General features: G+C 20.2%; 2 protein-coding genes across 6 annotated transcripts; one reads left to right on the forward strand and one right to left on the reverse strand.

Annotated features, from left to right (window-relative positions):
* Window positions 1–98: 98 nt before the first annotated feature.
* On the forward strand, window positions 99–10,520 carry LOC107997684 (beta-mannosidase). Its single transcript, XM_062074844.1, has 16 exons — window positions 99–239; window positions 1,610–1,892; window positions 2,001–2,116; window positions 2,323–2,973; window positions 4,140–5,099; window positions 5,274–5,595; window positions 7,038–7,067; window positions 7,135–7,281; window positions 7,380–7,528; window positions 7,588–7,793; window positions 7,861–8,122; window positions 8,218–8,944; window positions 9,003–9,431; window positions 9,500–9,711; window positions 9,835–10,053; window positions 10,128–10,520. The coding sequence occupies exons 2-16, from the start codon at window positions 1,805–1,807 to the stop codon at window positions 10,374–10,376; spliced, it is 4,767 nt and encodes a 1,588-aa protein (XP_061930828.1). The 5' UTR covers window positions 99–239; window positions 1,610–1,804; the 3' UTR covers window positions 10,377–10,520.
* LOC108004210 (transmembrane protein 245) lies at window positions 10,275–15,172 on the reverse strand. Of its 5 annotated transcripts, none has more exons than XM_017066956.3 (9): window positions 14,476–15,128; window positions 13,353–14,116; window positions 13,116–13,280; window positions 12,843–13,041; window positions 12,558–12,742; window positions 12,382–12,482; window positions 12,281–12,298; window positions 11,877–12,179; window positions 10,275–11,796 (listed from the first exon to the last, which is right to left on the reverse strand). In XM_017066956.3, the coding sequence occupies exons 1-9, from the start codon at window positions 14,885–14,887 to the stop codon at window positions 11,613–11,615; spliced, it is 2,331 nt and encodes a 776-aa protein (XP_016922445.1). In that variant the 5' UTR covers window positions 14,888–15,128; the 3' UTR covers window positions 10,275–11,612. The 5 variants fall into 5 exon arrangements, with proteins under 5 accessions (XP_016922445.1, XP_016922443.1, XP_061930805.1 ...); XM_017066954.3 differs by having other exon boundaries at window positions 13,353–14,297; window positions 14,369–15,128; XM_062074821.1 differs by having other exon boundaries at window positions 13,353–14,297; window positions 14,476–14,495.
* Window positions 15,173–15,193: the final 21 nt, after the last annotated feature.

Genomic DNA, 15,193 nt, shown 5'->3' on the forward strand with positions numbered 1-15,193 from the left:
TATGTAATTGAAATGGACTATAATTTCAATTTTGTTGAAAATAAAGAAAAATTGAATGCTTAGTAAAATCTATATTTGTCAATACTAAAAAAATATATATTTTTTTTTAATATGCAAGAAAGCACCAGAATAATGAAACAAGAACTGCAACAAGAAGATATTCAAATGCCGTTACATATTACACCTTTCATATTATTTTTTTGCGAAAATTGATATATACTATTCATATTATATTTCTGGTAAGTTGGCACTCGAAGAGTAAATAATAAACTATTAAATATAACATATATTATTATGGATAATTAATAGATGAATTTAACAAATTAACAAATTATAAGAAAATATATAATACGATAATATGTTTGTATAGGTTGGTTTATTTTCCTAAGCTCTATATTTAACAACGCACAGTATATTCAACAAGTCATTTAATTCGTTCTTTTAAATTTTCAATTAAATAAATTTTATTTTCTTCGAATATATATCTCAGAAAACAAAAAATGAAATATTTATATTTTTTAATTAAATATTAAGATACATTGTAGTTTTTAAAACAAAAAGTAATAAAAAGGTATTTAATTAACATCTTATATATCATATAATTATACACTGTACTGTACACTGTAAATATACAAATATACAAAGAGAGAAAATCAATTTTATTTTGAAGAGTACTTTAGAAATATCTTTAAAAATACTTATAAAATTATAAAAAAATTATTTTTAAAATTTTCATAATAGAAATCCTATTAAATGTTAAATCTATCTTATATTATATTTATAAAATTATAAAAATTTATTTTTAAAATTTTAATAATAAAAATCCCATTAAATATTAAATTTATCTTATATACAAATTAAATCTTAATTATAATGATATTAATTTAAAAAATAATCACATAGAATTTGAAAAGTATTCTAATTTTTAAATAATATAAATTAATTGAATTAATTTTATAAATTCTTATATGATTATCATTTGAATTACATAACTATTATATATAAATAAAATTATGATTTGAATTAAACATATTACAATTTTATTTTTTTCAGCTGTATTGATATTGTTCATTTTACCAATCTTTATCAATTTTTATCGCAAAAATAATAAGTTAATATTAAAAATCTGAAAAATTAAATGAATAATAATAAATTAATATACAAAAAATATATTTCCTATTCAAAAATAAATTTCTTATTTCATATTTTAAAATAATATTTCGTAATTCTCTAATTTTCCTAAAGATTTAATTACATATTTTTAATATCTATTGACGATTGATTGAATATTTTGATTTTGTCAAGATTTATATTATTGATTATTTAATATTTTATTAATGTTATATAATAATTAAATTATATTTGATAAATATAATTGTATTATTAAATTTAATAATAAAATTTAATTTATTTTATAAAATATGATAATTATAAGATTATACGATATAATTAATAAGATACATTTTATAATATAAATATATAGATATTGTCAAATATAAATGAGTTAAACTTATTCATGTAAAAGTCTGGAAAATTGAATAATCTGAAATTGGTTATCATCGATATCGATTCTTTCATTCTATGTTGATAATTTTGAAGTTAATTTCAGATCATTTGTACATGAACGTGAACTTTTATTCTTTCAACGTCATTGTTCATAAATGGCTATTAACTAAAGTAATTAAATAGTAATGAAGAAAAATTCGAAATTACAAATCATATATATTTTACAATTAAATTTTTATTCATTACATATAAAATATTCTGTTGATATTTTTTAATTTAAATTTACAAAATTATAAATATGTCAGACAGTATGGAACGAGATAAAATTGAATTGTTGACATCTAAAGAAAGAGAAGAAGAGGAAGAAATGAAACGAGAACTTTTAGGTATTTTAATATCTATTAAATATTCTAAAATTTTAGAATCTTTTTAATCATTAATTTTATAATTTTTATATTAATTTAAAAAAATATTTTTTTAAAAATAATTTTTAGATATGAAAATGTATGAAACATGGTATACTTATAAGGATATGAAAGAAATTTTAGGATTCATTAATGAATCTAAAGATATGGCAAATATGGCTAATGATGAAAAAAATGCACAAAAGGTAAATTTATTAATATTAATTTAATTAATATCTAATAAATATAATTTGTTCATTTATATTATATAATTATAATAATATTTAATCAATATATATTTTTAAATATATTTTATTAATTGGAATTATATGAAATTATACATATTATATGTATATTGATTTAATCAATATATATATATATATATATATATATATAATAAAATGATTTTTAGGAATTAATACAATCTTCTAGTGATTGTTCTCCAGAAGTAATGCTCAAGACAAATTTAATACAAGAACTGGAAATACAAGAACACATCAATAATACATCTCAATCAATACATTCACATAGGTCTAATCATACATCTCCAATACATGAAAGAACAGTAACTCATGATTGTAGTAATTCTGATCTTGCATCTGCTATTGTTGATTCAAGAAACTCTGTGTATACAGAAAAAAATTTGGATAGTGAAGATATATTTATTAGATCACAAGATAACTCAAATATGAGAGATAGTTATTCTCATAATATGAGTAGATACATTTCTTTAAAATCGAAAAGTTCTTCACAAGATTCAGATATTATAAATAATTCAGAGAAAAAAATGGACATATATTCTGAATGTGATAAAAAATTGGATCAATGGCAAATTAATCCTCTTGATTCATGTGTTAGTGAAAATGATGTGCCTTTGCAAGAGCCAAATCGACCTATAGTTCAAGATCGTATGCCATTTAGATTATGCAAAGATGCACAAACACCTGAAATGCTTGAGAAACTACTGCCTGCATTAAATTTTTATTTGAAACAAACAGCAGAATTATGGCATAGTTGGCATCGTACTACTGATACTAAGTTTCAATGGGGGTCACCCATTCAGGTGGGTACCTCCATCCAATCCATTTCTTACAGATCTTATCATTAATGAATATAAGAAAATATTAGGTTTGGAAAGTTCATATTTTAACAATCAATATTAAGTTTTACTGTGCATTTAATTAAATTAAAAGAGAATTGTGAAATGATAATGATTAATAATAATTAATATTGTGATTAATAATAAAATTATTAAATACAAATACAATAACAAATAATTAAAGTTATTCTAGAATTGAACATTAAATATAATTAAAAATTTTTAAATTAGTAAATATCTTATTTTCAATAAGATAATCTTATTATTAAAAATAAGAAAATGTAGAATCTGTTTTATAGATATGATATAATTTCATTTTTATTCATTTTGTTTTTTTTTTTTAAAAAAAAATGAAATATTTAATTTTAATTTTTTTTTCTAAAGAAAAAAAATGAAATTTTTAGAACAAATTTCTTTCTTTTTAGTGATTACAATTTATGATCTTTTTTTTATTAAGTAAATCAAAAAAAAACTCATGAAATTATAAAAATACTTAAAAAATTACTAAATTTTTTTTAAAATATGAACTTTCTAAATATTTATTTCTGCATATATAAATTAAATTCTTCATAATAAAATTGTGCCATGGAAAGTTAAAATTAAAGTTAAAATTAACTATATGCACATTTTTTTTGAGTTTAATGTTAGTATTTGTAAAAGTTCTAAAGTATTTACAATTTTAATATAAATTTTTATTAATTCTTTTCAATAAAAAATGTGTAACTGGTTATTATAATATATAATATAATATCTCTTTGACATAAATAATATTTGATGTTATCTCTTATGATTAGCAGTACAATGGTTGTGATAAAATTAAACTAATATATTAAAAATAACTTTACTGGCAAAGTTTACATATTTTTTATTTATATATATATATATATACCAATAAGATAAGAACTTAAAAATAAATAACATTAATGCTTTGTATAAAAATAATTGAAGATTATGATTGGTGTTTCTTAAAAAAATTGCATTTATACAAATACATGTATTCATAAATGTTTATAAAGAAAAACAGTAATTAAAACTGTAAGCTTCAAACAATCTTTGAATAAATCATATTTCTGTAAAAAAAGAATAGTTTCATTGTTATAATTCTAATCCTTCTTTCAACGTTTCTATAGGTGGGTCTTATTAAAGATAATTTGGATAAAAAATCAATAACAAATATTAAGACTGAACAGAATGAAATGGAATGTATAAATAAATATAGCAATGAACGACCTAATAATAAACGTAAATCAACTATGATTTTTTCTTTTTCTGATCCAATATATTCTAGCAGTGATGAAGATGAATATACTATTAAAAAAAAAAAAATTCAATCTTATGAAGACAAAAATAAAGAATTAAGTTTAAATAAAATGATATATACTGCTAAATGCAATGAAAAAAATAAAAATTTAAATCATGATAATATTAGTAAATTCTTTGATAATAAAGAAATTGAACATTTCAAAATGGAATGTAAAAAATCCAAAGACTGTTTGCCATCTGAATTACCTTCTTTATGTCCAAAAAAAATTATACCTCAAATTAGAAAAAATATTAATAAAAATATAAAGCACGTTGTTAATATGTCTCCCAATTCAATAGCACATAGTAGCAATGAGAAAAAAAATTCAATGAATTTGATATCCAAAGATAAAAATAATATTCTGACTGATGAAGAAATTCTCATAGAATTAGAAAAAGATAATGAAAAAGCTAAAACTACATTTGAAAATATTGAAATTAAACCATTACCCATAAAAAATTTTTCATATAGAATAAAAAATGAATGTATAACTTTAGAAAAACTTCAACTTGAGAAACAAAAAAAATTTGAAACTCAAAGAGAAAAAGCTCAAAAAAAAGAAATTGAAGAAAAAAAAAAGAAAGAAGAATTATATAAAAAACAAATAGAAGAAGAACAAAAAAAGGAAAAGCAAAGAGAAGAAAAAGAAAAAGATAAAGAAGAAAAAAACAAAAGATGGAATATAGTATATATGAAATCAAAAAAAAAAATTAGCAAAAAAGATGAAGAAAAATTACTGAGTATAAATAAACAAAATAAGATATCAATAGATAACAGATTGCTTGAGGTAATAAATCTTTGTATATTTTTTTTAGTAATATATATATTTTTATGTATATATATATATTTTTATGTATATATATATATATATATATATATATATATACATAAAATCAAATCAATACATAAATACAAAAATTATATATATATCACATAATGCTTCATATATTAACTTTTTTAGGATGAAAATACTTCTAAAATTAATGAAATTGAAATAATGGATAATAATCTTTCAAATAATACAAATTGTCCTATATGTAATAAATTTTTTGCAAATGATAAAATAGAAATACATGCTGCTGGATGTGAACAATATATATCTGAAAATGAATATGAAAATGATGTACATTTATTAGAAAGTAAATCATTACCAATAGCTATTAATAATGCCGAAATTCTTGAATGTGGTGTTTGTTCAAAATATAAAACAACTAATGGAATACATTATGAAGAACATGTTAATACTTGTTTACAAAGACAACATGAAGAAGAATCCTTAAATGGTAATAATTTTCATTTTATTTGAAAAAAATATATAAAATTATATGTTCTTAAATTAATTTATAATTATATTATTGTATAATTTATAATGTTAATAATTTCATATATTTTCAGAATATTCAAGCAATGAATTCAGCAACATTCCTAATTCGCCTGTTCGTTGCTATCGACCAATTAGTGAACAAACTGATTCGTATATAGATTATAGAAGACAATTTCCTTCAAACAGTAAAACACAAATATATTCCAGTAGAAAAAGAAAACGTTAAGTACAACTCCTATCTTAAAACAGCAAATATATATCTACATACTGATAAAAAATTGATATTCTATCATGGCTTTAATAAAAGTACTATATCATTAATATCATTAAAATAAGATTAATACATTATTAATTAATTAATACATTAATTAATACATTATAAAACGTATAATTCAAACGTTTTATATCAAATATAATTTTTTTTGCATTTGTTGTTTATAACATTCCATGTTCTATAAACGTATATATATATGTATATATATATATATATATATATATATATATATATATATATATTATGTATTACAATTATATTTTTTATTTTTGATTAAAATAGTTAATGTTGATTAAAATATGTTTCTCTATCAAGTAAGAATATAAATTTAAAAATGAAGTTTTATTTAAAAATTTATTTATTTTCTTAATAATACGCACATTAAATTTAAATTTAATAATATAAAAATTTATATTAAAATATTTTAAAAAATATGTTTTATGCAAAAAAACGTGTAAGTGTACTGATAATCTAATATCAATTTTTATAGATCAATTGTAAGCATTTATATATTATATAGTAAAATGTATTTTTATACAGGATTATCATCCTGAATAAAATATTTTATTTATACGTTTTGTTTTATTCTAATTTAAATTATGAATTAATATATTAATTATATGCAAACTACATAAATAGATCAATTAAACATAATTATATATATTGAAATTATTTTCGTATTAAAAATATATTTTTTTTGACATGTTATATAAAAAATATGATTATAAAAATTAAAATTGAATATGATATGATATGATAAATAATAAATTATTTTATGATTCATAAACATATATCTAATCTCTTATCTAATATATATTTCGAAGAAACGATAAGAAATTCAATTCAAGTTTATATAAGATTTAAAAAAATAATATTTTAAAATAATATAATATTATATAATATAAAATTTCATTAAATTTTCCTAAAACAAGTATTATGAAAAATATGAAAATATTCTTTCAATTTATAACCATTATATTTTTAATTCATAATGTTTTATCTCTAACCTTAGATGGTTCATGGATAGGTATTAAATATATTATATTAAATATATCAATATGTTATATAAAGAAAATTCTATTTATATAATATCGTTCTTATTATTATTATATATATTTTTAATTTAGGTAAAATTATAACTGAAAAACATGAATATGGTAAGATTTTACGAAAATAATTATCTGATATAATTGTAATATTTTTTTTAATCATACATATTTTTAGATATCACATTTTCTGCAACTGTACCAGGAGGTATTTATACCGATTTAAGCAATGCTCATATTATACCAAATAATTTTGTTGGATATAATGATTTAACTAATCGTTGGATTGGTAATCAATCAGTTTTATATACTAAAAGTTTTTGTGGTAATTATAAATTATTTTACATTTAATATAAGAATATTAATATGTTTATGTAAAAATATTTAAAAAAAAATTATTAAAAGAAATTATTTACTTTATAGTGAATGATACTTTATTAAATGATCCTAAAGTACTATTAATTTTTCATGGTGTAGATACATTTGCTACAATTCTTTTAAATGCTAAAAAAATTGGAGAAACATCAAATATGTTTTTAAGATATACATTTGATGTGACAAAATATTTAAAAGTAAGTAATTTATTTTTATAAAATTATTTATAATGTTTATTAATACATTTACTTTTCAGAAAGGAGAAAATTTATTAGAAGTTTTTTTTTCTTCTCCTGTTAAAGTAGCTGAAAATTTATATAATGAACAAGCATCAAAATATATAATTCCTCCAATATGTAATCCAAATACTTATAATGGAGAATGTCATATAAACCATATAAGAAAAATGCAAGCAAGTTTTGCTTGGGATTGGGGTCCTGCTTTTCCATCAATGGGTATTTGGTATGTTTATATTTATTATTCATTTCTGTTTTATTTATTGCCTTATGTTAATTGAAAAATATTTTAGGAAAAGTGTAGAAATAATTCCTGTAAATGAAATTTATATTATGGATATTACAATAGATATCCACAAAAAAATAAATTTTTGGAATATTATGATTACATTATTTTTTGAAACTACTTTACAAAAAAATAGCCAATTTATAATTTGTAATATTTCATCTGTTCTTAATATTAACGAACAACTAAACATTTATAATTCTACTAGTATTAATTTATATACAAATAACAAATATAAAAAAAGTACTACATTTCTCAATGTACCTATAGTATGTTCATAATCATAAAATATCATTAATTATATATAACATATTACATAATTAATGTTTTTCTATATATTTAAAAAAGAAATTTTTTTATATAGGATCTTGTACATGAATGGTGGCCAAATGGTTATGGCAATCAAACTCTTTATTTATTAACTGTAACTGCAACTACTTCTACTAATGTCAAACAAAAAACAATACGTATTGGTTTCAGAACAGTAGAACTTATACAAAAGCCTCTCAAACAAGGATTAAGTTTTTATTTTAAAATAAATAATATTCCAATATTTGCAAAAGGTAGTAATTTTATACCAGCTAGTATTTTTCCTGAATTGACTACTCAAATGGATACAATTAAACATTTATTAAAATCTGCGAAAAAAGCAAATATGAATATGCTTAGAGTGTGGGGAGGTGGACTTTATGAATCTGAATTATTTTATAATATAGCTGATGAATATGGAATCATGATTTGGCAAGATTTTATGTTTGCATGTGGAATGTATCCTACTACAGAAGAATTTCTTAAATCAGTTAAGGAAGAGATAATACAAAATGTACGAAGATTAAAAAATCATCCCAGTATTGTTCTCTGGGCTGGAAATAATGAAAATGAAGCAGCTTTATATGATAATTGGTATGGAACTGGAACTAAACAAATATATAGAACTGATTATATCAAACTTTATATAAATTTAATCAAGAAAACAATTGAACGATTAGATTCTACACGACCTTTTGTGATATCTAGTCCTAGTAATGGATTATATACAGAACAATATAATTATACTGGAAAAAATCCATATTCAAAGATATTTGGAGATGGTAAAATATATCTCTTATTTTATTATAGAAATAGTTTATTAATAAAATAATATTTTAGTTCATTATTACAATTATTTTAATAATGGTTGGGACATGCACCAATATCCTCGTGCAAGATTTTCATCTGAATATGGATTTCAATCATTGCCATCAATTTATACTATGTTGCCAGTTGCAAAATCAATTACTGATTTGGATATAGATAGTAACTTTCTTGAACATCGTCAACATTTACCATTGGGAATATTTTTTTTGAAAAATCTTATTTCAAAAAATTTAAAATTGCCTAATATTCAAAATACTCTAAAAAAATTTGAAAATTATATATATTTAAGTCAAATTAATCAAGCAGTTTCTGTAAAAATACAGACAGAATATTATCGACAATCAATGTCAGAATTAAATGAAGTAGGAGAAGGAATGACAATGGGTGCTTTATATTGGCAATTAAATGATGTTTGGCAAGCTCCATCATGGTCTTCTATAGGTAATAATTATTATTGAACATAAGATGTAATATTTAAATTATCATCATTGACAATCCTATTTTTTTAGATTTTGATGGGCGATGGAAAATGCTTCATTATTATGCTGTAGAATTTTTTGCACCTCTTATTGTTACATATTATATTCAAAACATGGATCTTTCCATTTATATCGTTTCTGATAAAACATATCCAATAAAAAATGTTACTTTAGAAATGAATCTTTATACATGGAATAGTCTAAAACCTATACAATCATATTTTCATTCCAATATAACCATTGTAATTATATGATAAAAATAATCATTAATATATTTTAATATATATTTTATATATATAAAATAAAATAAATATTATTACACTATTATTATTATTATGAACTTTTAATTAACATTTTTTTAATAGGAAGCCAATGCAGCAACTAAAATTGATGATAATTTACTCAAATATTCATGGATTTTAAATTCCACAATACTTAACGAATGCCAATTTAATATCACTAAAAATAATTGCATTACAACACTTACCTTAAGAGACAAAAATGGACTTTCAATAGCACCAAGAAATTACATATATCCAAGTAATGCCCTGAAAAATATTGCATTACCAATAGCAAATGTTTCTGTAAGTTTATATTTAAATTTGAAAAAAAAAAATTTTAATTACTTATTTTGTTTAACAAATATATATTATTTTAGGTAAATATAAATGATTATCATTTATCCGAAAAATTCTTTAATTATTTAGATATTGAAATTGAATTAATAACAAATAATATAATACTTTTTGTATGGCTGGAAGCTGGTAATATTTGTGGTCATTTTTCAGAAAATGGTTTCCATATGTTTGAAAATACGAAAAAAATTTTATTCCATGCATGTGATGTTATTACATCAGAAATGTTAAGAAAAACTTTAAAAATTACTACACTTTCTGATATTTATTAAATTGATTCAATTTATCCATTTTTAAATTGTAACTAAATAATTGTTTATCTCCATAATATTAAATTTCATGTTTGTGGAAAATATGTTTCGCGATGTAAATAAATTTCAAATCCAATAAGAATAATAAATATAATTAAAATTATACTAATTATCAAATATATTAAATTTGACATTATTAACTTATAAATTTATTTTTAAATTTCAAATGATGATCAAATTTATAAATTATTACTTAAAAACATACAATAATTTTTAATAACATTTTAATTAATAACAAAATCTGATATGAATAATACTGAAGTTACCAGACAAAGAAAAATCAATATATACAATATTATAAATGAAGAAAGATATCGTACATTAAATATATATATATATATGTATTATTTTGATTATAAAATTAATTTTAATCAATTTAATAATCAAATTAATAAATAATAATAAAATATATAAATAAAATATAAAAATAAATAATAATAAAAGTTAGGATTTTTAAATATAATAAAAAGATAAAACTAATTCATTTTTCTTTTAAATTTTTCTTAAGAATTAAAAAAAACTAATTTTTTCAGTTCAATAATATATTTATAATATTAATAAGCTTTCAAAAATTTCTTAAAATTTTTTTAATTACATTATCAACAAGACGCATCAGTTGAAAAAATTGATCAAAAAATATATAAGCATATTATATTATATAAATTAATATATTTATAATAAAGTTATTATTATTATCTGAATATTCAGAATATTCATCATAATCCGAATTTGTTTTTTTTTTTAACAATATATTTTCTCAATAGCAATATCCATAAATTCGAGTAAGAGCATTAATTTATAATCTCTGTTATAAGCAAAATAATGCTAAATTTTATTTTTTTAAAGACTAGATAAAATTTTTATATTTCGTAAATTATTTTTTTTTTTGCAAATTTAGATTTTTTTGTATTATATTGTATTGTATTAAATAATAATTTTTTTTAATATTCTATTATTTTAAAAATGCGAAATTTAAAATTAAATATTTTTAAAAATCATTTAAATATAATTTTTACATAAATTTCATTTTAAATAGTTAAATCTTAAATTTAGAACATTAATTCTTAGTATTAATCTTATATGTTTAAAGATTAATGTATGAGATTCAATATTATATATAATGAGATTCAAATTTATAAAAATTTGTTAATTTTTTTTTTACTATATAACAATAAATATCAATTAGAAATTTTTTTATCAATGTTTAATTTCTGCATATGTGGATATAACTTCTTCTGATGGTGAATGCAAGTAACGGCGACTTAGATTAATTGCTACCATTATACAACATAATAATAATGGACCAAAAATTACACCTTCTACACCTAAACAAAAAATTCCACCTGCTATGGAAAGACCTGTAAGGTAAGGATGTCCACCACTAAAATATAAATATAAATTATTGTATTTTGTACATAAATAAATAAAATATTCTTATTTAAATATAAAAAATTATAATACCCTTTAATTTCCTTGTAGAATTCAGTTACAACAATATTACAAGGAAGAAAATGAAACATAAAAAATAGAATAGCAATCATAGGTCCTCGATTAAACCAGAGTTCTATAGTAGCTGGGATACAAGCAAAATATGCATCCAAAAATGGAACAGCTCCAAGTATTGTTGCAAAAGTTGATGGTAAATAAATTATTTTTACTTGAAACAAATTATGTGTAAACCATGTCCACATACCAAAAAAACAAGCAAGCTTAAATGTTGCAGTAAAAACTCCAATTACAGCTTCTTGTAATGCTACAGCAAATCTACAAAACATTAGATATTTATATTTATTTTTATATAATACCTATTTTTATATAATTTTATATATACATATATATATATACACATATACATACATACATACCCTTCAATTTGGAGAGTGCTTATAAACCATAAAATTTATTTTATAAAAAAATTTACATTATATTAATATAAAATATATCAATATAAATTTTAAAAATTTACCTGTGACAACTAATAGGACTGAATATTGTAGTTAATTCAACAGGTTTATATGTTTTTTCACTAGAACTAAGAAGATAAAAGAGTGTTGTAAAAAATACCACCTTAAAAAAAATTTTTTTTATATGATATATATATTAAATATTTTTAAATTATATATAACTTTGATTGATAATTACCATGCTTAGGACAAAGTTAAATACTGCTGTTCCACTCATAAGTATAATATAAAATAATTCTGTAAAAATTGTTAATATCACAGACATATTTCCTTTAACTATATTCCAAATGGAATCTAATACTGACATAAAAATTCCAATATTTTCTTTTATAAAGTTTTGTATACCAGTCATGTTAAATAATTCTATGTAAAAAAAAATATATCAAATAATTTTTAATTAATATTAGAATACTTAAATGTACAAAAATAAGAATTAATATTTATTTTAAATACAAAATCTTACGTAAAGGTGTTTTTCCAAAACTTTCTTTAAAACTTTCCCATACTGAATAAGCTACTGTAACATCTACAGTAGGTCCAATTAAATCAGAATCTACATTAGACATCATCCATGCTTGATAAAGTCTATCCCAAAGTTCTAAAACTTTCTTTTCCATTTGATCAGCTTTAGTAGCATCTAGATCTCTTACTAAACCTTTTATCTATATTACATATATATCATATCATTATTAAGATACATTTATCAATAATATATAAGAATATATATATATCTTACTCCATCAGAAATAGCACTCCGTCCATATGTATAAGCATTATCTAATACACTATTAACTGAATCTTCCCAGTGTTCAGGTAACCAATCAATATCTGGATTATTCATTAAAGATGAGTTAAGTATTTCTCCAGTAATGTGAATAAGATGCATACCTTCTGTATAAACCTAAAAAAACTGTAATAATGTATAATTATCTATAAAATAATGTAAAATAATTTTATAATAAATTCATTTTACCTGTATTGTTATAAAAATAGAAGTACAAGTAGTAAATATAAGTAATCCAAAAATCACAGCAATTGTTACTACAGAATCAACTGAAGCTTTTAAAATTTTTGTTAATTTTTCATCAATTATGATTCCAAATTTATATAAACCTCTAATATTAGCTGGTAAGAGAGCTTGATGTCTTTTTATACACCATGTTTTTATAATTTGTTTTATAATATTATATTGATTTTCAATCATTTTCCATAATCCAAAATAACTACTAAGTTGTTTAATGATATAAAAAGCTATAGGAATAATCAATATATATATCATCCATCTATGTTTCCAAAAAAGCATACCTATGCAAGCATATAATGTACCATACATATATTTGTCAGTATCAACTTTATCATTTTCTATATCTATAGATATTCGTAATTCTGTTTTTAATCTTCTTAACAAATAACGATCACGTAATGACATAGAGTTAGATTGCAATTTATGGCTTATTACAGTTCTATTATTTGTATCCAATGATATTGATTTTTTGGAAAATTTTGTTTTTATTTCTGGATATTCAGTCTTCTTGTCTATATTTGTCTTGTTATCTATACTTTCTTCATTAATATCTTTTATAAGTTTTTCATTTTTAAAAGATGAAGAAAATGAACTTTGCTGCATATCTGTAGTTAAATTATTTGTTAATGCAAAAGATATTGCTTCCATAAATGTCATATGTTTGTCTTCTAATTCTTGATTTTCCATAATAAGTACTACTTCATAAATAAATCCTATTAAATATAGTATTTGCAATGTTATAAATACAATAACTTGATAAGCACCTAATATATTAGAAATATATAAACTAATTATGAACCACATAACAAACGATGTATAACGAAAATGAATAGAGTTATTTGGTGTCCAATAAATATATAATATAGATAAATATCCAATAAGTATAAATGTAATCTGAAAAAATAATATTAATATTGACAAAAATATATATTTTATAAAACACTTTTTAAACAACTAAAAATTACCATAAAAGTATTGCAAGTTGTTATAAAAAATCCAAAAATAGTATTAAATATCAAACATATTCTCCATATGAGACAACTTAATATTGTAGGTGTATAATGATATATACCTAAGGCTAATGCTGTCAGTAAAAATGCACTAGCAATATATTTCATTTGTTTCCACAAAAATGATCCTAAACTGTCAGAAGCTTTATCTATTATTTGCATAGGTAAAACTATTAAATTTATTATTAAAGGCGTATGAGATACTTCTGCTCTTTCAAACCACGATTGTACAATCGTAGTTAATGAGCATTTGAAAGGGAATAAAACAGAGCCACATAATAAAGCCCAGATTAAAGGTTTTACAAATGGTTTCAATATAATATATAATCCGTACCCAGCCGCTGAAATTAGACACAAGAGAAACAATGCCACGGCATTATAAATGCCTTGTTTTAATGCTTTTTCATGACCTGTACTAAAGCTTGATAACATGTTAAAGAGGTTATACATAGGTGATTTCGTACTATCCATCATGAATAAGTAATCAACTTGTTTTTAGCACTTATTATTTAATTTTGAATTTTTATGTTACTTAATATCTTGTTAAAAAAAATAAAAAAATATTTAGAAAATTATCATCAATTAGAAATGATAAACTGTTACAAGAAGTAAATACTGTATACTACTATGTAGTCATTTATCCAATATTCTATATTAACTATATATGATGTACATCATCATTATTATCAATAAAAAAAAATAAAACGATCAAATAGATCACATGATAATATATAATATTTGTATTTGAAAAATTTATCTTTCTTTTTTTAAATAAAAATA

The sequence above is a fragment of the Apis cerana genome, linkage group LG5, assembly GCF_029169275.1.
Source record: "Apis cerana isolate GH-2021 linkage group LG5, AcerK_1.0, whole genome shotgun sequence".
NCBI classification, from domain to species: domain Eukaryota; kingdom Metazoa; phylum Arthropoda; class Insecta; order Hymenoptera; family Apidae; genus Apis; species Apis cerana.